The sequence below is a fragment of the Chlamydotis macqueenii genome, chromosome 8, assembly GCF_036417535.1.
Source record: "Chlamydotis macqueenii isolate bChlMac1 chromosome 8, bChlMac1.mat, whole genome shotgun sequence".
NCBI lineage: Eukaryota > Metazoa > Chordata > Aves > Otidiformes > Otididae > Chlamydotis > Chlamydotis macqueenii.
The window spans coordinates 19,830,056-19,855,121 of NC_141563.1; the positions used below are offsets into that span (position 1 = coordinate 19,830,056).

At 36.8% G+C, this 25,066-nt stretch overlaps 1 protein-coding gene across 3 annotated transcripts in view; it reads right to left on the bottom strand.

Annotated features, from left to right (window-relative positions):
* The window catches only part of RPAP2 (RNA polymerase II associated protein 2), a 53,454-nt gene that overhangs the window by 14,921 nt on the left and 13,467 nt on the right, over nt 1-25,066 (bottom strand). For all 3 annotated transcript variants that reach the window (XR_015259198.1, XM_086753463.1, XM_086753464.1), the window contains exons 10-11: nt 23,945-24,025; nt 17,003-17,071 (exon numbers count right to left, since the gene is read on the bottom strand). Coding sequence is in view for 2 of the 3 variants with exons in the window: in XM_086753463.1 (XP_086609589.1) it covers nt 17,003-17,071; nt 23,945-24,025 (150 nt within the window). In the remaining variant the exon portion in view is untranslated. The remainder of the gene's footprint in view (nt 1-17,002; nt 17,072-23,944; nt 24,026-25,066) is intronic.

The following is a 25,066-nucleotide window of genomic DNA, read 5'->3' on the forward strand; positions in this document are numbered from 1 at the left end:
TCATCCTTGCATGAAATGCTAAGTGAATTAAACTGTAATTGTATGCAAATAAGCCAGAACTGTATTTGGAATCAATATCTTTAAGTCACTGAAAGCTGCAACAACCCTATCTCTGAAAAAACTATTATGACTAATTCAATTGAATGATATACAGGATTTCAGTTTGAGTATCATGGAATTGCCTTGAACCTGCAGCATCTTCAAAAGATGTAGAATAGAAACAGGAAATAGGATACTTGGGACCACAATAATAACAACTGGCTACTACAACAATGACAAAAAAAATTCTGCTTTTCTGTTACTTCTTTCAGATGTTGCAACATTAATGGGGAACAAACTTTTGTCAATAAAGTCAAATAAAAATAAGAAAAGCTAAAGGATTAAGTGATTTTAAAACAATGACCTACAGAAGCACATCAGCATAAACGTTCCTGTCCACAGTTATACACCCGTGCTTCAGAGGCTTGCCTTCAGCACACCCGTTAAAAGGAAACTTTCACGCTCAGTTAATGGAAAAGTAGTATAATATATACCAGGCTTCATGAAACACTGTTGTTTCCTGCACACCCACTTACACCATATGGTAAACAGGTCTTTGTAAAGTTTAAAAAGTGTTAAAAATGTCAAACTATATCTGATTGATAAAATTCGTATTTGCTGGCTATTCCACATATGTTACATGTTCAAGGGGAAAAAAAAAAAAGAAAAAAAAAAAAAAAGGTTCAATTCATGTGAAGACCAAGCTATATTATGAAGCTATTAAATGACATCTGGCTACCGCAAAGTGTTTACATAGTTTCAGTGCTTCAACTCAAGACCCAAGATTTCAATGAATTAGAAATCATTTACTAAATGATTTACATTTTGTAAATGTAAAATGATTTACATTTACAAATCAATTACAAAAACATTTGATATGTATATTTAGGAGTTTAACCTAAATTAAAATATTTTTAGAAGTCAGTCACATTATATGGAGTAAATTTCATGAACTGATATGACAGTGTGTGCAACTCACTCTTAAGATCTATGCATACCTTAACCAAGACAGATTAATATATCCAGAAAAAGATGATGGTGGAGTAATATTTTTATGCACTTAAAAGCACTAATTGCCACTTCCTATCCAAAGGTGTGAATGTGCTTTCTAAAAGAAACCTAATTGTACAGTACCAGCTTCCCTCAGATACTGGACCTGAGCAAAACCTTTCTGGATTTTAACATCAATTCTGCGATCCCCTTTGAAATAAGTTAAATTTTCAAAGCCACGAGTGTGATATCAGCCAGTTACAGCTCTCTGAAATATACGCCTGAAAAGAGGGGTAAGAACATAACAACCTAAGAGTTGAGTTTACTCCATTCCTCAAAATTAGTCACTTAAAAATACACAAAAAGTATTGCGAATTTGACTGCACATAAATTTATCCAATATCATGCAAAGCACTTTTACACTCATGAAGAAAAGCCGTGTGCTTATTCTCAAAGGAATAATAATAAGCTCCTCCAAGAAAAAGACAAGTATTGCCAATCTTCCTAACTTTTTCTAATGGCAGAAGCTTACAAAAATTAAAAGCCACCGATCCTGGCAGAAAACATGGATCTGAACACAATTATTTCAGTCCCTTACCTTGTTCGGCATACTTGGGACTTGCACAAGAACAGAATTATAAAGCAGAATGTTGCGAACAGGCAAGCACCACCTGTCCTTCCACAGAAAGCTTTGGAAAATGGGCTATAAACATTTTCATCAGCTATAGGCATTTAAGCACTGTGAGTAAGACTCAACATAATAATCACAACAGAAGTTGTTTTTTTTTATTATTTTCAATTCACTCTGTTTCTTTCTACCTTTTGTTTTAGGCACTTAAGACTCAATTTTTTAAGATCATCATAACCAGGATGACTGATAACTATTCTATCAGAATGTCAGAGTTACACTAATGTCACAAAAGTTTCTTGAACACTCATTTCAGAACATGGAAACAAAGCAAGAGCTGGCAGCAACTACAGGCAGCACTTCATTTTTTTTCCTTCCCCGACAAAAAAACAAGACACAGACGACCACGTATGTGCTACAGAGAGGGTGCCAACAAGCCTCTGATCAAGGTGCCTTCAACAGACTCTTGTTAAAGGCCCATACCTGCAAGGAAGTCCAATGCATTTTTTGCTGTCTTTGGACAGTCACAAATTGGACTATGAGCAATCTAGTCCTCTCATCCCACAAGCATTTTAGCTGAAGGCCTGGTAACATGCACTATGTACACTTAACAAAGACTAAAAATGCTTACAAGCCTCTAACAGCAGTTCGGGAGATTTAACATAGCTATGAAAGAGTATGAGGGATCAATCAGCCACTCCAGCAACGGGCCATTAGCACCACGCTAAAGCGTATTTGCTCCATTGCTATGACAGAGTCATATTACATTGCCAACATGGACTGATTTAGGAGAAACAATACTAAAAAAACATGAAGAAACATAATTGTGCAGGAGACACTCTGGAGGAACACCATTGATCATTACCAGTCAACTGCTACGATAAAGAATTAAACAGAAACCTTCTGAATAGAAAACCCCTTTATATGAAAAGTCTTCCAGGGTATTGCAAATATTCAGACACAAATGAAAAATATTTTAATGAGAACTCTACATCAAAATGTGTTGCTAGGATTTGGCAAGGACTGGTTAGCGATCCAGTGCTCTTTTTGTGTATGTGATCAAATGGCTCCGAAAGCAGAGCAGCTTATCGAGGCCTAAGTCTTAAAACTCAAAAACAGGGAATACCACCATCGTGTGGGTCACAGATAATGGAAATTAATTTGGAAGCCTGTCAAATTTCCATTCAAAACTCACAATTGCAAGACTACTATGAGTCAATTCCAGCGTAGGAAAAACTAAGTCATGAATGTAGGACAGCCCATCTTTATGAATAATTAATTGGTACTTAAAAGAATTAAGGTACAAAGCCATAAAACCACAAGATTTCCACCTTTTCCCTCCCCTCCACATTTTTTTTTTTTTGTAAACAATTGGGACAGTATTACCTATATATCAACTGCTTTTGAGATTTACACAGAGTATTGACATACTCTTCTCAGCTCTGTACCTACCATTTTGAGTTGAAATCATGAGGGAAATAATCTGATTGCTTCTACAAGGTATAAAGGATTGGAACGGTACTGCATGGTTCAAAACAAGCCGTATGCAGCAATGTCAGCTGGCCAGTGGCAGGAGAGGGACTGTTTTTCAAACTGACCCTGTGGAAGACTGGTGAAAAGGTGCTCCGCTGAGGAGCCCAGAAGCAGCCCTTCTGCACTAGGCAGGTGGGCAGCCGAGCTGAGCACATTGTACCATTTTTTGGACCAAAGGCAGGTTACAGGACAGTACCAGAGGATGCCGTTACTTAGACAAGAGCCCTTGAAGTTTTTTCAGTAATACAAGGTACTTTAATTTCAGCAACAGCCCAGGACTTCTTCAGCAGCTGTCTACAGTAAATTTCCTACTCCTTGCATGAGAGCAGAAGAGAGAGCACAAAACCTCATCCACAGATTATTAAATAAACTTTTGAGTAGATTTATAAAAACTAAATAGCAGTATGATACTGCAGGTCATTCTCAGTAACAGTCTCATTTAGTGTTTACAAATCCTCTAGAAATACACAAAGCCATGTTAAATGAATGAACTGAGACAACCATGTCACTGTAATATGTTACACTGTGTCAACACACAAGGATTGGTGTGTTTTCATTTTGTGTTGTGGTCTTTTTTTTTTTTTAATACTTGAAATATATTTGCGCTATTTGTGTTACAGATTTGATGGGCTTAGCAATGCAATAAAAATTGCAGAGATCAGAGATGCCATTCTTTTAATATAGCACTAATATTTTATAGAATAGTCTTGGATTCCATTTTAATTATGTTCCTATGAAGGAAGTCTCCAACACAACTGATTAAACAAAAGTAATCATTTTGTTTAAGACAAATGGCTAGACTGAGTCAATACAATAAGTGTTACAGATCAGCAATAAAACTCATTGAAATAGACGTGCATTGCAGCCCGTAGACCATCTGCCTGTACATACAACTGGAGTGCCGCCAATGTATCAATCACTTAATAACAGTGCTTCAGCTGATAGGATGAACTGAAACACTTGCCATTTTTATCTGCTTCAGGAACCCCTGCTGAAAGGGGGGTTCCTGACAGAGTAAGTCAAAGCATCCCTGTAATTCTGAATGTTCTTCATGATATATTGACTGCTTGCTTAATCCGAGGTAGAGTCCTTCACTTACCAGTATATCACTGGATACGGTACACTTGCCTAGGGACAGCAATCTTGTTAGTAAAGTATTTTAAATCACAGCAGGGATTTCCACAGACCTTAAAGCATAACACATCCATCAGGCAAAAGTCAGTATCGGCCAGGAAGCTGACCTGAAGCACAACGTCAGTGTAGTTCTAAGTTAAAGGTGCAACACCAGGGAGCTTAAAAAAAATTATAACCTTTGGTATAATTAAGTGGTTACACAATGATACTGTTTTAACATACTCAGAAATTAGAAAGCATTACATCCTCAACTTAGGTAATTTAGCTGTTATGCTCACAGTTTTGGTTAAAAAAACCCCACTTGTTTATTATAACTTTAGTTTGAGCGTGATTTAAAAAGCTCAACATTTTTAAAAAAAACCAAAACCAACCCTTAAAAGCAGAACACTGTCTCTGGAGTGAACATTTTCCATTAGAACACATTAATATTTGACAGACAATCTTGAACTGGAAGCATCTAACTTACAAACAAGATGCAGAAGTATTTAACTGTATCTCTGGAATTAAGTAGTCTTTTAAATTAAATGAAACTAGGGAAAAAAAAAAAGTAATTACGATCAGTGTTATTTGCAACTCTGAAGTTAAAACCACCCCTAATTTGGGGCCTTTGTTAGCACATCCTGTCAGTCAAACAGGGAAGTCAGTATTCAGGGGCAGTTTTCTTCAATCTCCCCAACTTTATTTCTATATTCTGTTTTCTTAATGAAAGATAAAACACTGTAAAGCCCACAGTGTTGAATAGTAACAACCGAAAAATAAACAGACAATTTTCTTAGCGAGGAAAAAAGCTACTTCTGGTCTAGTTTTAAATATAGCCTTAAGATTCTATTCTCACCATAAAGACAAGAATTTTGTAGCTAAAGTGCAACTTATGTTTTATTTATTATTTAACTTCCTTTCATTATTGTGTACTGACTTGTCCACAGAATCCAGCACAGACACTTTAATCCTCTGAAGGCAACAGAAACTAAATTATTCATAGTTTAAAGTTTTTGTCCACTACATTTAAATCAATGCTACAAACACTGATTCAAAAATCAACGACTAGAATTCCTACATAGTCCCAAGTATACAGCAAAACTTAAGGTTCATTCAAAGTTAACTTTGTTAATTGTTTCCACTACCTTCATTTTTTCCTATGCAGCTTCGGCAAGTCTGTACAAGAAAAATGTTCTCTTTGATACAGGTTTATGTATCTTACATTTTGTGTATCTTACACAAAATACATTTTTCTTCTTTTAAAGTTCACCTGTAAAGTTCCACACACACTTTTGATATAGTTGGTGTCCAGACATAAGTCAACTTCCACTCCCTTTTAATGGGGCCAAAATGTCACTTGTGGAGCAGCCGGATGGGCAGAACTAAGAGTAAAAGGAAAGTACACCTACCGTAACAAAGGTTTATCTAAGCATTCTGCCTTTTTTTCCCCTCTCCTCTTTTTTCTTTTTTTTTTTTTTTTCCACTCAACCAGTTACTTGTATCCAAACAGGCAACTGGCAATCCTGAACACAATCCGAGGCACACCTAAGGCTGTACCAGACCAGCCACCGCTGGTCTCTAGGACAGCGCTCGGGGAGCGGGCCAGGCCCTCAGGACCAGGCTGCACAGGGGAGTTCCCTCATCTCATACCACGCTCTCCTTGCACGGGCTTTGCAGGCCGAGTGAACGTGTGCCAAATACTTTGCTGGCACTCCAATGTTTTAACTGTACTATGCAGGGCAGAAGTGGTGAGACAACAGGCTTAGAGCTACCTTATCAGGTACAGAAACTGTTTATTTAAAATGGATCTAATAAAATGCAAATGTTCTGGATCTTTTAATTTTTTTTAAACCTAATTAACAAACTATTTGCATGAATAGCAGGATGTACTGTTTATATCATTTTCCCTTCTCCCCTGAAAGTTAAGGATCACTCCATCAGCTGTCAGCTGTTAATTATAACAGCCAGCTGTAAAACTTCACAGATGTGGCACTGAAAAGATTTTATAATAATGTTGCACTGATACAACAAGATACATAAAAAGAAAACCCTCAAGTAAATTCAGACCATCCTCAAAATATTAACTTCTGTCAGACAGATGACCTTTGACTTTTAAAGAAGGACAAGTAAACCACTTTCTCGTATATAAAAAAAATTCTATTTACATCATTAGGTCAGTAATTAATTTTACAGGGAAAGTAAAAGTCTAATGCCAAGGAACACCCAATGTAAGTCTGAAAATACCTGTGTTCAAAGAACAATGGTGACACATTTCATCAACTGGTGTAACAATTTAGTACAGCCATTTAGTGCTGCTTGTGAGAGTTCTGTACATTGTATACTTACCATGTACACTCTATATACAAACAACTGAAAAAATTAAATTAAAATTGCTTTAAAAATTAAACTTCTGAAACTCTCAATTCATGTAACTCATACTATTTTCACCACAACATAATTAATTATGTAATACAGTTCTTCTCAGAAAGTAACCAGGAAATGGCATTTCTCACTATTCCCGAATTTCAGTTCCCTGTGAGCAACCAGTAGCACATAAACACGATAGCAACAATTTCTATTCAGCTGAGAGAAAATTTACAAGTCTATTGCTTTGTACAATTACTTTAACCTTTGTAATGCGAGCACCAGCACTGTTTCTTCTCACACAGTATCACTCCTATAATGTTCCCTCTGAGCAAGTTTCCTGGCCTTATATATGCACACATAAAATACAGTCAGTTCTCTTGGCAATTGCCCAGGAAAGGAACTGCACATCTCAGAACATTCAGCAGGTGGAAAACGACGTCACATTCTCTGCAAGCACTTGCTAGCATTATGCTGATCCTGTACTATTAAGCAGTTGGCTTAATTCAGTACTTGGGGATCGCTGTTTTTAACCCGGGCTTAGTCTGTCTAATGAGAAAGAAGATGGCCAATACTCTGGAAACACTTTGATGTTACAATGCCTGTGACAACATATCAAGGACTCATGACTCCGTTAAAGCTACAGTAATAATATGTAATGGTTCTGTTTGCCTCCTGTTACAGTGATATTGAGGAACTCTATTATCAAACACTTTTTTAAAAATGACTACCAAGACTGCCATCAACACAAATATCATACAGGTCTGGCAAAAAAATAATTACTTGGGCAATCATATGCAAAATAAGAGTTCCCAGAGTTCTTTAACAGTGGATTAGGAAAACCTGTAGCCAGACAAGATGACTAAGCAAGCACCAAAACCAGCTCAACACCACCTATGGTTTCATATCCAGAGTGCTCTTCATACAAAGTTTAGCTGGATCAGAGACTGTGTTTCACCATTTTGTATTAATACATATGACTGCAAGATGATTTTTGGAAAAAAAAAAAATTTAAAAAAATGGAGCATGGTACCCACCTCTACATTGCCATATTCCAAGTTATTCGTACAACATTAGTTCACAGACACGAAGCATCAGAACTTCGGTAATACTATGTGCCATTTAAAGCACCTACCTTCATACAGAGATTTGTTCCAAAATGTTTCATTTTAGCTTACTTATCTGCATAAAGCCAAGGCAAAAATAGTTCACAATATAAACACAGAAGAAATCACTATCAGCTGTTTCTCTCTAACAAATCTAAGTTTCGTAGGTACACATTTCAAGGACAGGCCTTGTTTAAAGAGCTCCATTTATTTGAAGTCTGTTTCCTGCTAACCAGCTGACAGATCAAAGGTACTTCTCAGTCCTACCATTTGTTCCTGTTTTTCCCTCTTTTGCAACTTAGTCAAAATTTGAAATTTAATAAATTTAAATTTTATTTTAAAATTGATCCTTTCATCCTTTTCAGTCATCTATTCCTTACTTTTTATGTTCCACAAAGTTTTCCTGTGACACCTCTCAAATACTGGAATCTATGCCAGTGAAGTCTTTGGGTTCCTTAGCTGCATGAAATTAAGCACAGGTATAAGTCTCTGTAAGATTAAAAACCACTACGATGTAAGCTTTTGAGAACCTGAACCTTCTAAGTAGTTTGTAAATTATACACTGCTGTACGAGTTATTGTGCACATATAGTGGGACAACTTAATATCGAAAAGATGCCTTTATATACAAACCTGGTACATTTTATGAACTAAAGATTATTTCATATACATCCATTTTTGCAATTGCTGGACTTCTTTGCTGTCACATACTGGTAATCTATTCCTATCAATTTATTATCTCAGTGATATGCAAAAAAATTTCAATAAAGGTTAAATAAAATATACTGTCTTACAGTTAAAACAGCTACAATGCAATATGCTTAGGTAAATAATTTGTCAATACTTGACTTTATAAAATGTACTCACCTGTACTCAGTTACTATGGAACCGATCATAAAATTGATCATGGTTTAGTTTCACAACTCTCTAACATTGTAACTTGATTATCTGATCAAACACCTGGAACAATGCAGCTGAGTAAAGAGACATGCTAGGAATAGACTTGCCTCCACTGTGTCCAATTTTTTTTTCTCCAGAAGTTAAACATAAGGACCTCAGTATTATTCTACTTGCCTTTCCCAGTTTTCAACACAAATGCCAGTGTAGTTTTGGACCCCTCAAAATTACAGTCTTAAAAATCCTCCAAAGTTAAGGATTCTTAATCACCTTTTCCCAGACATGTCAGCTCACAGTAGGTTTAAAAATAAAACCCCAAAACAACGCCCCCCCCAACTCTTTTGCTGTTTAATTGTTTTATTTCCAGATGTATTACTGACTTGAGTAAATCACTTTTCTACTCTTAATCTCAATTTTACCATCTCTGTAACAGAACACTACTATTAACACTGATTTGTGAAAGTACACTGACCTAAACATATACCTAAAAAAAGCAGAATATGTGATGAGGTTTGAAACAAATATGAAGAGTCACATGAATCTCAGCTATTCTTTATCCTTCTAAAAACCTGAATATCTCACCTCAGAAATACTGAGTTTTAAGATGAAAGAGTTAGATCAGTGTCTTCTTAAAATGTTCAGATGGATAGAAAGAGATGGATAGAGAGGGCAGAAGAGATAGAGTGATATATGCATTGCTGTGGAACGTGGCGTACATCAAAACAAAATGAAACATACCGAGATCTCCAGCCTCTAAGCAATCCAGCATCTGTACAGTTTTTGCACTAACATTGGTTTTGCACCTAACAGTGTGTAAGTATACATATACACTTCGCAGTTTCTCGAGTAAGCTCCCATATACTGGTTAGCTATGTTTGCTACCAGCCAATTAAACCACACTTTTACTTCAGGGAAGGAATGGGAAGACAAGAACACGTACTCGTAGGGATGATTGTTCTGGTTTCTTTGTATTATGCTATGCAAAATTTTATGAATATATAGTTATTTTATGTGTATTTATACAACATTCTGATTAACCAATGGTTGCTGTCTTATCCCGAGTATTTATCTTAATTATACACTTTGTGTCAAAAGAGCCATCTGCTCCCCGATACTAAATCCGCTAGCTTGGATTGTCTGTAAATTGTGAGAGCTTCATCGTAGCCCATTGCCAAGTACAAGCTTCCTTTGCACTCAATTCCTATACTGCTAGGGAATGAAAGCAAGATTCCAGTTCATCACTGTACTGCTCACTATCAATTATCACATTAAAAATAATTTGCCTCCTTTTTGAATTAATTATTTGCAATCTTCTCCCCATTTTATATGACTCCGAGTAATTTTTAGTTTATCCCTGGTCACTGTAGATTATTATAGAAACACCAACATTCTCCAACATAATGTTATCGATACGAAAGCTAATAAAATGCACGTGTCTCTATTTCCCCGTCTGACACAGATCTTTGACACAGGGGTCTTTAAGTAGGTCTGCGGACCACTGCTCTGATCCAAGCAAATTATAACTTAGCTCAATTATTCAAATAATTTTGTTTTCTAAGACAGAATTCACTTCTAAAGCAAGATTTTTAAGACCGTAATGGTTTTTAATAACTTTCTGGATTCTTCCTCCTTAAAAAGCATTACACACTTCATAGCAAAAATATCTGCCATGTCAGATCTGACACTTTCAACAGCAATATAACAAAGGAAACTAGAATCTCAAGAATGATGTACTGTCTTTCTAGACAGTCTGTCTTACTGTCTAGCAATATAAAGTTTTACATTCCATAATCTACATCAAGCATCATAAGAAGAGGAATGGTCAGATCTTCCAAAGATACTGGTCTTTCAGGGAGTTTTTCTGTTACAGCAGTTCCAGAAGAGTTAAAGAATTTGATACTTCTACTTTGGGCACAATTTATCTCAGTGCTAAAGAAGAACAGGACACACCATTTAGCCTAGTAGAAGTACCATTATGACTGTGCATAGAACCAAACAAATTAATCCAGAACTCATGCTAAAAATTCTGCTGGTACTAAATATCTGTGCATCACATGCTAGGTAGCCACAGTAACCTTTCCAATTATGTGCACCTCCACATTTTTTGGGGGTTCAGAAACAACAAGCGAAAGCAACATTGACTTACAGGAAACTTCATCATAAGATGAAAATCAAAAACACTGTTTATGCGTCATATCCCCATTAATGTAGGCTGTTCTTTAGAAAGTTTATTAAGATGAAGTTAAAACTCTGAAAATAAAAATGCAAGCGTGTGTCAAAGTCATGTTTTTCTTTTAACAGATGGGTAATGTTTCATGATAAAAATGTTTGCATTGAATGTATTAAGATTAATTATTAATAAGGAAGCAAGTATATTTTCATAAGGCTACAGCTTCAGGATTCAGCTGCAAAATTAACAGTTCAGTTTGCTCAGTGGATTAAGTTAAAATACATTTAGTTTAAAACTAAGTTTTGGGCAGCTCTTAACAGTGTGGATTACTCACGTCTTACTTGCAGCATTAGATCAGAACTGTCTGTATTATCGTGTAACTGTACAACTTGTTCTGTGCTGTGACATGACTTCCAATAAGCAAAGTTGTTCGTAGAAATGGAAGGAAGAGAAACATGATAAGACAAAAGAAATCTTCTAAACATATACCTTTTCAAGAAACATCAATTTAAAACAGTTCTCTCTGTAATAGGGCTAGGCAAATTTTCCATCTGCTTGATCAGCACATAGTTGTGGCACAGAGTTCAATAGGACATGAACTCCACTGACCGAGTTAGCTCCCCAAAGCATCAACATGATAAAGTAATCTTCTGAAACTTAGCATGCTATCTTTCAGAGGACTGGAACAGAAGAAGTTGCAACAAAAATCTCTTGTTTACTCACACAAAAGGCAAAAATGAAGTGGCAGAGGAAAGTACTTTCCCTACTATCATATTCTTAATTCACAAGTACATATGGAATACAAAGTTCTCAAGGGTGACTAAAGCTGAAGATCCAAAATTATGTTCAACAAAGTATTTCTAGATTCTAACAAAAAGATTAGTCAGAACATCACCACGAAGGACAGTTTATAACTGGTGATGCACTCTGCACACGAGCTCTGCACAGTTGGACATGACCTCAGTCTGAATGCCCATACACAGAAACCTACATGTTCCCAGCAGCGCTATCTCTTGCAGCGATTTCCAAGACAGTTGGCAGAAGGACATGACCCTGCTCTTCCCTTGTACTGGGCAGCAAAACTGGCTGATGCAGACAAGATAACCTGAGCCAACCCTCCTAACTCCATGCAACAGAAGTCCAGGAGAGAGCATGAGCTATGCCTCCACTCCTGCTGATGAGGTCAAGGACTGGAACCGTAAAGGGGAACTAATTACCCTGGACTCACCTCAGAGAGTTTGTGCTGGGTACACATGAAAGTAACACAGCACATCCAAATCTCCCATTCGGAAGGCTATCCATCAGAAATAACAGAATGGAAAGAGACTGCAGCTGTGTGGGCTGCAAAGAAACCCACAGTGTCACTCTCCTGCATACAGCAACACAGTGGGGAGTTTTTGTGTACGGAGTAACACCTCCTTTGAAACTAAGGTTTCTTCTTCTATTTCCCCCCTTATGAACGATGAAGATATTTAATTAATTTTAAAGTTGGCACTGATTAATGTCCCAATTAACAACACTGCAAATCTCTCAAAATACTGTTCTAGATATGTTTCCTAAGTAATATTAGAACATGCTAGGAGGAAGTAAAGTAACACTAATCTCCTCCACAATACGCCAAATAAGCAGATTTGGGTTTGCTTAGAAAGCACTGAAAAGTAAGAACTGCTTGACAGAAAACCTATCTGAGTTCACACCACCAAATGACAACCTAAAATTATCAAGAGAGGAAAAGGAAAGGTTGTACTTTTAAATTTTTTGATGTGTTAATAAAATCTTGCCTTTTCTCTATTTCACACAATAACTCTACAGATAGAGATGAAGAGTAGAAACAATACTATCACCACGTTCAAACACTTTTATAAAAGGAAATACTTTTTGGTCCTGCAAACTCTGTTTCAAAATGGGAAATAATTATATTTCTAGCTTAACGATAAATTATTTTTCTCAGCTGAAACCTGGAACGAATCTACTGTCATCAGACTTGCTAAATAAAAGATCATCTATCTGACTTGTATGTGGTTTCTGTAGGAAGAAGAGTCACTCTGCAAGTCCGATTCATATCCTATATGTATTTGTACATTAGATTTGTACATTTCAAACATTCTGACATTGTCAGACAAGAACACAGTAGCGTTACCACAAACATCTGAATTCTCTTAAAATAATTTAGAAATGTCAGTGTTGAGCAATAGATGTGCTCTCGTGTGCAAAGAAGTAAAAATGCATATTTGAACCCAAGATTCTCCAGTTCCTGAACTGTTATCTCCAAGAGAGTAAACCTCTAGAGTACCTCTCCACATGACACATTTATCTGAAGTGGCTGCTCATATGTAATGATGGCTTTTGTTTAGTGATCATGGTCATTTTGAGTTTGTTTAAATACTGCAGCCAAACGCTTATAAACTAATCCCAGAACATTTTGAAATGCTTCAAAGCTTTTAGTGGGGGAACCTCTTGCATAGGCTTTGTAGATGAAGCTGACCACAGTTCACTGGAATCAGCCAGCTCAGATAAGCAAGATGAAAGCAGACATTTCCTGAAAATATCTTGAAAGCTTTCCATTAGACTGTACCAGGGGTATACGCTAAAACCAGCAAGTGCCCGTGCTTGTATAGCAACCAATCCTCCCACTGCTTTCTCCATTCTTTCTTGAACTACTGTATTTGTATCTATTTTTCTGCTTCACTGGGTATCTTGCAAAGTTCTTTGGGGGAAAAAGATGCAGCTTCTGTATTCTAGTTTACAGCACATTATAAAGCGGCAATTACTATAACAAAAATTCTGCTTAACATACTAAACATTGCAACAGGAAGACACAGAAATCTACCACTGCCAAAACTATTACAAGTGACAAATAAATAAGAAATCTGATCTACAGATCATCTTAAAGAGTCACCCCGTCCATGACAGGCATGGATGCAATTATTTGAACATAATTCTCCGGCTGTCAAAGTGTACTCTAAGAAGGTCGATACAGGATTGCTAAAATGTGCTGGCCATAAAGACAGGAGTGCCTCAGGCTAGATTTTCAATAAAGGCTGAGACTGGCTGTTCGTATTTTACACGATATTTTGATTGAATAAATCCAGCTGTTCATTAGCAACAGGAAATGCTCCACTGTTGCGATTTCCAATATTTTATACTTTGAGAAAGACAGTCACATTGTCTAGTTTCAGGCACTTGATTTCAGAGCAATGAATTAGAAGGCCAGGTTTCTCTAATAGTCAGAAGACTCAAGGCCACAAAAGTACTTTTAATAGCTTCTTGAGGACCAGCAGACTATAAAGGGAGCCTAGGTCTAATTTAAGCACCAAAATGAGGTGTTACGACTATCCAACATGCTATATCCTACAAAGAGTTAATATGCACACTCCAATGAAGAGAGGATAGCATTACCATAACATAATACAAAGCGTTAAGCAGTGATGACACTTGAATTCAATACAGTAGTAATTATAATAGTTATTCTGCCCAGTAGCATATCACAAAAAGTGCCAGGCACTCTGAAAACGCACTGTAGTTAAGTACATTCTTTGAGTCCTCAGCACACGCTAGCCATATACGAGAAGGAAGTGGTAAGCCACAATATCGATGTACAAAATGAGGTGCAAAGTCCAACAGTTGTTACTTTAAACAAAATTAACTCTGTCCCCTTCCAAATAAAACAAAAAAAAATATACTTGAGATCTTAGTTTGTTCTGAGGTATACCCTGAAATCCTACGCTCACTCTGCCTTCTGTAGTCTCTGTTCTTGTACCTCTAGTACTCCAGGGTACTTGTAAGATGGTCTTTCACCCTCCTGGAAAGAGGAAATACTATCCTTTTCCAGGGTGTTGCTTATGCTACTTCATTGGTTAGTTTTAGGAGTAAATGTCCATTCTGTGTCTGGGACCAGTCAAGACCTGTGAATACATATTCAGAAAACATTCTCCTCTTCCATTGAGAGAAGCTAGTAAAGAGCCACTCTGACTCAGCCCCCATAAAACTGCGATCTAAATGGCATTTCATGTGCTGCCACATGCATAATCTTTCAGTATAGCTAAGGGGAAGCCAGAGAAGACTTAGCAGAGTGTAATTTGTTTTATGAGCAGTATCATCAAGATATGACAGACTCATTGGTAGACTGCAGGAGCTAAGAAAGGGCTACAAATTGACAACTTGTCTGCAAGAGGCTTTGCAGGTCCTCAGCAGCCTTTCCCTGCACACTTCTAGCTTCCACTAAATATTCAAGTTTGATTAGAATTCCCAAATAATTAAGTGTTCTGTTTTAACCTTTCTGGAAATGATGCAACACTCAATCTTCTTAGAGCAATCTTAACACTCATTCTACCCCATCTACATTCTTCCACATCCTCTCCTAAGAGGGGGCTGAGAGAAGTTGTTCAAAATCTGAAGATCATGAGCTTGCAAGAACCTTACAATAAACTGAAGTCAGCAGGAGTTTTATTCATGATTTCACTAGAATACAGTAGAAATAAAATTTACTCAGTTTTTGGATCAAATATAATTTGTTTGTTTTGGGGTGGGCCCTTAGAAAGCAAAAGTAAAAAGAGAATCGGTTCTCTGCTTCTACTGATTGCTACCAAGACTGCCTGCTACTTGTATAACATTTTAAAGCGATTGTAAAACAATCATTAGATATGTAGACATTTAGAGCTCATCATACGCGGAGAAACCAGCAACATTTTTAAACTTCTGATCGAGTCACCATTTCCTTAAATGTACAGAAACTACTTGAAAAATTAATAAGATCTGTTTCACAAATTACCAATTCAACCATAAGAATATATAGTAAAAATGACAAAAGATTTGTTCTTATAGTTGATAAAAAATTTACGCCAAGGCATTCAAGTAAAGTTACTTTCTGTGTTCTGATTTAATGAATCATTTGAGCGGTATCTGGCTGGGTGACACAGATGTAAGGCTCGCTGAAGCCTACTCTAATGCCTGCTGGTATCGTCTTCCTTGGGACAGTAAAGCCAGAACAATGTGTCAGACTGAAGTAATATCAAGGAAAGTAAGTGCAGTACTGTGGATGCCGTAAGGTTGGCCCACAACACTTCTTGACCTGTGAATGTCTGTAAGTACTTCTCTGTCCCACAGGCTCCAGTGACCCAGGAAGCCCAAAAGCAGCAGCAGCAGTGTGGTAATAAACAGTCTCTGGAATAAGATTTTTGCAATCTTGTAATTCAAGCTGAAAGACATCCAAAGATTGCTTGATGGTTCAACCCTACTAAAAAGCAGGGCCTGACACTGTGTGAAACCACCAGTGATTTCTTAAAAGGTGAACTAATGTTAAACGTTTAATATGAATTTGTGAGAGAACTGTCTGTTTTACACACTGCAAAGTTTGCATCTAACTTCAGAATTGTACATGAATTTGGAAAACGTAAATTAAGGAAGTTACTTGATGCATATGACACAGATCATGCCTCTGTGCAGAAGTTTACTGGAAGACACTGTAATAAAATCAGGTTTCTATTAGGAAAATTCTTAGAAAGAATTTAATTCTACAGTAAGTAGAACAAAGCTAAGGAGGACTGTAGGCACTCTAGTATCATAATCTTAAGCAGTAAAACTAATAATCATAAAAATAAAATACTGGGTCTCAGTGTTCCTTTCACAAATTTGGGAGTTGCTAAAAAATAAATTTGCTAGAATATTCAGACACATATATTTACAAGCACACTATATCTTTATAAAAATAATTTGACTTGAATTGTGAAAGTTAAATCTTTTAAGAAACTGTAAGTAAAATGAGAAATTAAAAGTGTAACAGTTATGCCAAATTCAAGTAATACAATACACATGTAATTTTGTCCTACTGTCTGTCAGAGAGGGGAAGAATGTCTGTCAGCAGCAAATAGAAGAGAGTGAAGTATACTCCTCCTTCATTCATCCCACTAGCCCTCTAAAAATCCCTAAAGCTTAACTTTTCTTTTTTTAACATAACATTAAGTTTGTCCATTGTTAACATGTTGTTGCAAGTGGGACAATCCTGTTTTGTCAAGAGAATTTAGTTCATTTGCATGAAAAAATAATTCTGTTGATTCCTAGTTAAAGAAATCTTTCCCTCCTTTTGTCTGAAAATTAAATCGTGCCTCAATAGGCTATTTAAGACAGTTGTGTATGAGAATATTTGATATTAAAGGATACTTACAAAGATAACAAAACAATAGCAATTAGAGTCCATTCAGGCATTTTGTGAATAATATTCCTGTTTGTTAACCTGAAAAATAAAAATAAAAAAAAATCAGAACATTTCAGAGAAAGTAAACAGATTTTAACTGTGAATTTTGATTTAAATCTACCATTAAAAGACTTAATCTACTGAGTTACAATGTAGCAATTACAGCTGTAGCCAAGCAATTCACCAACTTTCAGGCTTCTCTCTCATCCTGTAATGGAAGAATTTGAGAATTACCAATATGTGTCTTTCTTTTTTCTATATGAAAGTGGGGTGAGGAAGACTCAACAGAAGCTAATTCTTTGGATTAGCTCACAAATAGTCCTGGCCGCTGTGAGGACTCAGCTCTCACTCAGCCCCACTGGGAAATTCTCAGGAACCACACACACGTTTCTGCAAAGACAGGCCGTCCTACACTTAGTTTCCCCCCTGTTGGTTTCAGATCCAGATTTGCTGTAAAAGCTAATGTTGCAGAAACAGACTGGAATTTATAAGATACTGGAGACAATCCTCTGATGATTCTTGTTTTTAAAATGGAAACCAGGAATTCTAACTTATGCAATGGGAGACAGTGCAGATATAAAAGCAAAAAAAAAATGAGGTGTGAATCAAGAACCAGATGGGCACTCAATGAAAGTTCTGCTGCATTTTATACCTGCTGACCCATTTGGCTGAACTCCGTAACACAACAAATCTGCTTTATGTCAAATGTTCACCTGACTTAAAACAATTCAAGTGTGAGTCGCCGTGGCTGAATTTAGGCATGACCCACGGTGTTCAAGATATGCAATTTCATGGGAAAAGTCACAGCTAAAAATGAAGCTATGGCTATGCAGGCACACAGAAAGGTCAGCACAATGCATTTAATTCAGACAGATGGCGCCATCCAACAGAAATACTGAGGGGCAAGTGCCTCCCCATGTTTGCTTCCTTCTTGCGCTCAGCTTCCCTTCTATGCAGCCTTGTATAAATTCAAATCTAGAATGAAGCTTCTCTCTCATTCACACCTGCTTCTACAGGCACTAGTGAAGATGGGAGGTTGCTTAAAATGAAACACCTGGCAACAAATTCAAATCCAGGGTTTTCTTCCCCAGTAAGACTAAAAAAAAAATTTAGCTGGGCAAGTATACTGTCACCCAAAAAAAAGTGTTAGAAAGTGGAAAAATAAAAGTATTTGTACTTGCACTGTTAAAATTCAAATTCTGTTAACTATTTCCCCAAAATTATATTCAAAATGGTCGTTAAAAATGCAGTTATGAATAAGATGTTTTATAGGATCATTTTGCATTTTCCTATTTCAGAAAGATATTTAAAAATTAATAAAATTCCTTTTTTTTAATGATAGTAATGATTAAAGCAATATAGTCCTATTTTTCTCCTCTAATCTCCAAGTCTTCCAACCAAAATAAGATTCTGAAGCAATGATTACTCAAATAGTGTCTCAACAGCCGGAGTTCTATTAAATGATGAAAGAGAAAAAAAAAAAAACAAACAAAAAAAAAAAATAGTTTGTACTACATATACAGGAATTGTCACATCAAACCAGGACCAATAGTTCCAGCAAACACAGGTTATTTTTGTTACTCAAAGATTCATGTTTCCCAATTACTATTTGAAACAGCTAATGGTGTTAGCTGGCAACAAAGCTTGTAGCTGGTAAACTGTTACATTTTTCTGGCTATAGAACAAGAAACAAAACAAAGGCTGAACGTCTTGACTCAACGCTGATGACAGTGATAAACACTACCAAGAAATGCCTGATGGAATCATCTTGACAAGCAATTCATATGTAACATTCCAGTTAATCTGCTATGACGAGACACAATGGAAGAGACAGCTCCAAGCCACCTGGGAAAACTCTGTCAAATAGGGAAAGCAGCTTTATTTCAATGCTCTACAAGGCGTTATTATTGATTAGAGCACAGGAAGGTGTCATTCTTGTACACAAACTGAGAGATGCAGTTATTTGTGTCAATTAACTCTTATTCAATGTTAGTATTGATTGGCAAGGTCTGAACACTGGTCATTGCCATCAATATGCTATTTATGAAGGAGGTAGTCAAAAGACACAGATAACCAGCAGGATACGGCAATATGGATCTGCTGATGTACCACTGTCACTGGACTGGATGAACAGCCAAGTCAAGCTTCCACCGCGAGTAACCTTTCAGTACAACACCTGTCCTAAAGCACTTGTGCAACTGAAAAAAACCAAACATTTCAGTCAGATCAGACTAAAGCTAGCAACCTACAGGTGTGAAGCCTTAAAAAAATAAGGAGCAGTGGAAGGGCAGTCACTTTCAAAAACAAGCTGTGTGTCAACACCAAGGCCTCTGAAGAGCAAAGCTTTCAGAAAACAGGGAATCGCAAGTCCTCTGTATAAATGGTTCATTAATTCTTTGTCTTGCCTCTAGCCAAAACTGTTACTTGGAAGAGAGGTCACTAGATTTCTGTCATATACATATAATGTGGAAATGTTAGAACTCTACAAAACTTTGTGTACGTGGTTTGAGTTTTGCAGTGAAATATTTTCTGCTAAAGAGTTTGGCTAATTCTCCCTCAGCTACCCAAAGAGATAAAACAACACACAACTTTTCAAAACAGAATGTGTCTACTTCCTTGGCCTCTGTAGGACAGGACAGGAAAGCCAAGAAGGCTGGATGATCCCAAATAGCTGTGTGGGTCCCTTAGCTGCTGGTCTGTGGGTGTTGTGGTTCACCCCAGCAAGACAGGCTGCAGCTGGACATGACTGCTTCCACCATCCAGTAGGCAGCAGGACCCATGCAGCAGTTTTAATACTCTGTGAAGGAGCTCACACTGAGCACATGGATTCAAGTGGCAGAAGCTGACAGGATAAAGGTCTAAAGAGTAGGATGCATAAAAATTCCATCCCAAATGACCTCTCAATAACTGACTAGCATCCAGCTTGCACAGAAAGTGAACTCCAGTGTGGAAGTTGTAGCAATACAAGCGAGTCCAAGGTTAAAGTAACCAAGAAATAAAAAAAAGTAAACCCCAAAATTACAGAAAAAGAGCATAGACAGTTGGTTCTACTTCTTATCCTTTAGTTGCTGTTCCATTTTAATAACTGTCAGGTGCAAATGTTACTGGCAGAACTCCATAGGCAAATGATGGCCTGATTTGTAAACAGTGCCTGTTGTGGCAGCAGATTTAAGCACATCCCTAAGCGCCTCGCGCAAGAACTTGAATAGGAACCACAACAAACTTGAAGTTATAGGAAAGAAACTCAGCAATGCAGGAGCTCACCACCCTTTCCTCAGCAGGATTACATTTCCTGGGATTTCTAGGAAACAATTTTATAACAGGAACACTGTCCAATAGGAAATGGCAGATGGACACCAGGATTTTTATGCTAAATAGTTATCCCCTAACAGGCCCCTAGCATCACTTATTATGAACAAGAGGCAAGAAAATGTAACTGGTTAATATAAAACAATCTTTTAAAAGTATATTTTTCATTATATCTATTTATAAATTATAATCTTGAGTGTTATTTTCTTTTCTAGAAGTTTGCTTATCCTTACAATGAGAATATACTGATCATCTAGGAGCTCAGTTTTTAACATGTTATTATGAATTTGCCTAACAGCTAGTAGCAATGAATTACTGGTACTAAATGTACATTTGGTGAAAAAAACCATTCCTTTGAACAGGTCTGTACTTGCTGTCTTTAAGTTTCACCCAGCATGTCCATGTTCATACACTGTGAGAAAAAGAAGAAAATGCTTCCCAAATGGAGACGATTTCTTTCTTTCTTTTGCTTTACAATTTACCTTTGTTGCAAATGACGTAATCAGCTTCTTTGCAAATGAAGCAGCCATCTTTGTCACATATCCAGATACCCAGATGTAGGCATATGTAACTTCAGTTCAAGAATCTGACCTGCTAGTTTGGCCATTTGCCTGTTCTTACAAGCTGAATTCATGGGACCAGGACATAAAGTTGTGACTTCAGGGGACCTTGGCTATCTAGAATTTTTCCAAAACTTGCACTAAGTTGAGCGAAGTTTAACTAACCCAGGTCAGTGCAGGCAAATAATAAGCATAGATTGTTTTTCTTTAGGCTTCAGCTAGACCAATTTAACCACAAAAGACAGCTCCTCTAGCCCCTGAAAAAGAGCAACATATTTACATACTGTAATATAATTTAGTCTGATGACAACCAGCAAAAATGAGCTCTATTACAACTTTAGGCTCTCTTCAAGAGAAGCCCGTTTATTTGAAAAAAGGTCACTAATGTTCTGGTACTTTCTCATTTCCATAAAGAACCTTGTCTATGACAAAGTATTGCTGATTGACTTGAAACCCTGAGCCTAAAATTCCACTTAACAAGGGTAACAGGTAAAAGCCTACTAGTGAGCATATACACTAGATAACACACACTCACAATACTTATTTAAAAGCTAAAATAGTATCTTGGAAACAAGATAAGGCAAAGCTGTAATAAAAAGTCTTGAACACATCTTTAGGAAACAACTGTATCATATTCATTGACAGAGTTCAATGTGAATGATAAGCTCCAAAAAAGGAATTAAAATACTTGCAACTGTAAGAGACAGATGAAGTTCTATTTTGAATGCAAAATACTATGCTTAAAAAAAACCAACCACACATTCACAAACATATTAATTTAGCCTCAATTTATATATAAGTAACTAATTTTCTCTTGATCTTTTAACAAAGTGCCCTTAGACACTCTGGAGAATTATTTGACATCTCAGTTTTCGTAACAAAAGCTTACAGGCACTGAGGGACATTGTTTGGGAAGAGCTCTAACCATTCTAAAATGTCTCTTGAGATCCCTCTAGTGCGTTTCCCAGCAGTGGTGATTGAATAAAATGCTGCCCAAAGGAGGCTGAACTGCAAGTGTTCTTTTAAAAACCAATGGAGCTGAAAATTGTTGTTGCTTAGTTCACCACATGCTCTTTTACCCTTCTTCAGCTAAGCTCTACTACAGCCATATGTTTTATCTTCTATCCTCTCTGGCAAGCTCTTCAGCCTGAAATATTTCCAGTGCAAAAGCAGGAAAGAGCACTAGTGTTTGCCTCTGCTCCCTCCATAGTAATTTAGCATTTTAATCACATCAACACAAAGAAAGTCATATTTAAATTTCTACACCCTGCAAACATAAATACTGTTTAAAAATTATCCCAGGTCACCTTGCCAAAGCATTCAACTTAAAATCAGAGAGACTACCCATAATAAGCAAATTTAAACCTACGTACAGAACTGGAGATTCAAACCTATGCTTTCATCTTAATATCCATGGGCTAGCTTTTGTGTATCAATAGACCCTTCTGTATCAGAAATGCAAGGAGGAGAAAGGGCCCAAAGGTTTTTATTGCTTCCATATTTCCGGTATTTTTTGTATTATTTTACTGTCAGTGACAGTAAAACTCCATTTATTTAGAGATCATACATACATATATATATACATATATATATATAAAAGGCACTTACAAATTCTTGTGTAGTGCCCACAATTGTCTTCAACCATCCCCTGCCCAAAATGCCGAATTTCTAAGCAACTTACCTCGAATCTTCACAGTAAGAGAGCCCCAAGAACTCACTACCATTACCTTCAACTTACTTCCTAACAAAAACGACTTAAAAATAAACTCACCAAGTGTTACCTCAGGGATCAGAAATAGATGAAGGAAGACTTAAAATATGATAAATTATTGCTACATGAGCCAGGTATTGGAATAAAAGTCCAAACTATTTAGATTTGTTTCCATTCTGTAAATCCGTGTGTGTGTGTGTGTGTGTATGTAATCTCTACGTTTTTAAGTCCATTTTGGCTTCAAGGTTTTGCTATAAACCACATTTAAAACTTCACATTCAAGCCACATTGGCTTTGAATAGCAAAAATGATTTAAAATAGAAGAAGTTCTGCTTTTGAGAACCTCCAAGACTTCTTACATAATCAGTCACACAAAAGTAGACTGAAAGAGACCAAATGTAGTTTTTCTAGTTCTATCAATCCATAAGCTAAAGTGACTATTAAGCATTTAAACTGCAGAGCAACAAAACTATTTTAAGACACAAAAGATTTTAATTAAATAGTAGGTAAGAACCAGGTAGAGCTGGGTTCCTATCCAACAAAGCCTAGATTCCTTGTGGCAAATACCACATCAATGAGTTTTGGAAAATTTACATATAAACCTCATGCAGGTTGGCGATGGTGGGGGAAAGATTTCAGGAGTGAAAATGTACACAGAGTTAGCAACTCTTGTTCCTTCTTTTTCTGACAATACTTCAAGATGCAGGACAGACGTAGGTCCAAGTTACAAGAGCTGTGTCCCAAAGAAAACCTAGAAATGTTCAGATAAGTTACCACTGTTCTGTTTTCCCTCCTTTTTTATCCCAGTGTTTCTAAATATGGTCTTTAGTGCTTCTGTCTGAAGCAGAAGCTTCATCTGTGATGATGAAGTATCCACCAGATCTACTTCCCCTCGAAATCAGGAACAAGACAAGTCAAACTGGACCTTCTTCCTGGCTCTAGAAGTTAGTGGTAACAATTATCAATCACATTAAAACCATTTAGCCCAGCTGTAGCAAGCCAGAGCAAAAGAAAGCAACAGATCTCAGAAACTCACGCTTAATAGGAGGTGACGAGGTAGCAGAACCTTTAAAAGACTCACCATCATCCTCCAGAGACCACTGGCCTAGTTTTTAAAAATCTACAAATCCTCCTGGTGACCTAGTCACTGTCAGGAGCAGGGAAAGGGTTGACTTGTTAGTCCACAGGGAACATGACATTACCTACATGAACACACAGCTAGAAAAGGGCAAGTCTGCATTGGGGCCCTCTCTGTGTCCAAATCACAAATCATTCAACAGCATGTTTAATTAATCGATCAAGAAGTATCTCTAAATAGAGACCAATACTCACCGGAAAGTTTTCACAAGATTTTTTAGCTCTGCATAAACATCACCCGGAGTAACCTGAAGAGGGCCCAAAACTGCAGGTAATCTAGAAGGCAAAAGACCCTGGTCAATATACATTTTCCTCTCTCATTTCTTCTCAAGTAGGACTTCCAACAAAGGTCATGCAAGTTAATAAAAAGAAATTGACTTTGTGCAGCAGATCAAGCCCATAGTTCACATTTCAGATTCCTCTGAGTGGTGTTTGGGCAACACTATCATTTTACAACAGCTTGTTTTAAAAATAAGAAGCTCTAGTTAAGTGTGAATGTGAAGATGAAATTAAATACAGTTTTACATGCATACTCTATTAACTTCACATTTCAGTTCCGACAAGACATTCTTACAAAAAAAATCAAAGTCTTACATTATGAAGATTAGAATTCTAGGCCTCATAAATGTTCCAAATGTTAATATTTACTTGGTTCAAAAATAACAATACAAAAGGAAACCACATGTCTAAATGAGGTTTGGACAGAGAACGTATCCGGTAACCTCGGACTCACATAGATACAACAGAAATAATATTCCACTGTAGCCTGACACTTGGAATCAGGATAATAGTAGGGTAATCAGAAAATTAAAAAGAAAAAAAAAAAAAAAAAAAAAAGACAGATTGCCTCCCTACTTAACTGTGTGTAAAAATTGATACAGCACGCAACAAACTGCACATCGTGTTAACTAGCTGTCAGTATCCCCAAATGCTGGAAGTAACATGCATTGTTTCCCACATATAGGATGAAATCTTCTGCCTGAATTTACTTCTTTAATAGTTAACATCCCCTTGCATTTGAATACCCAGTTATTTACATTTATATGCATATGGTGCAGCAATACTGCTGGAAGAATAAAGATTTCCGTTCTCCTGCACATCACTGCATGTTTTACAAAAACTGAGCACAGGACTCTCATGATGCTGGGCATATTCATATTGCCACTGACTTCATCTGAACACACCAAGAAATCATTACTTTATCACAATGAAAATTGTCTCCCTTACTTGAGCGTGACAGGACTACTGCATCACCTCATAAAATCTAAGAAGATCAACTAAAGAAGAGGACAGTCAAGAATAAAACCTTTGAAGAAA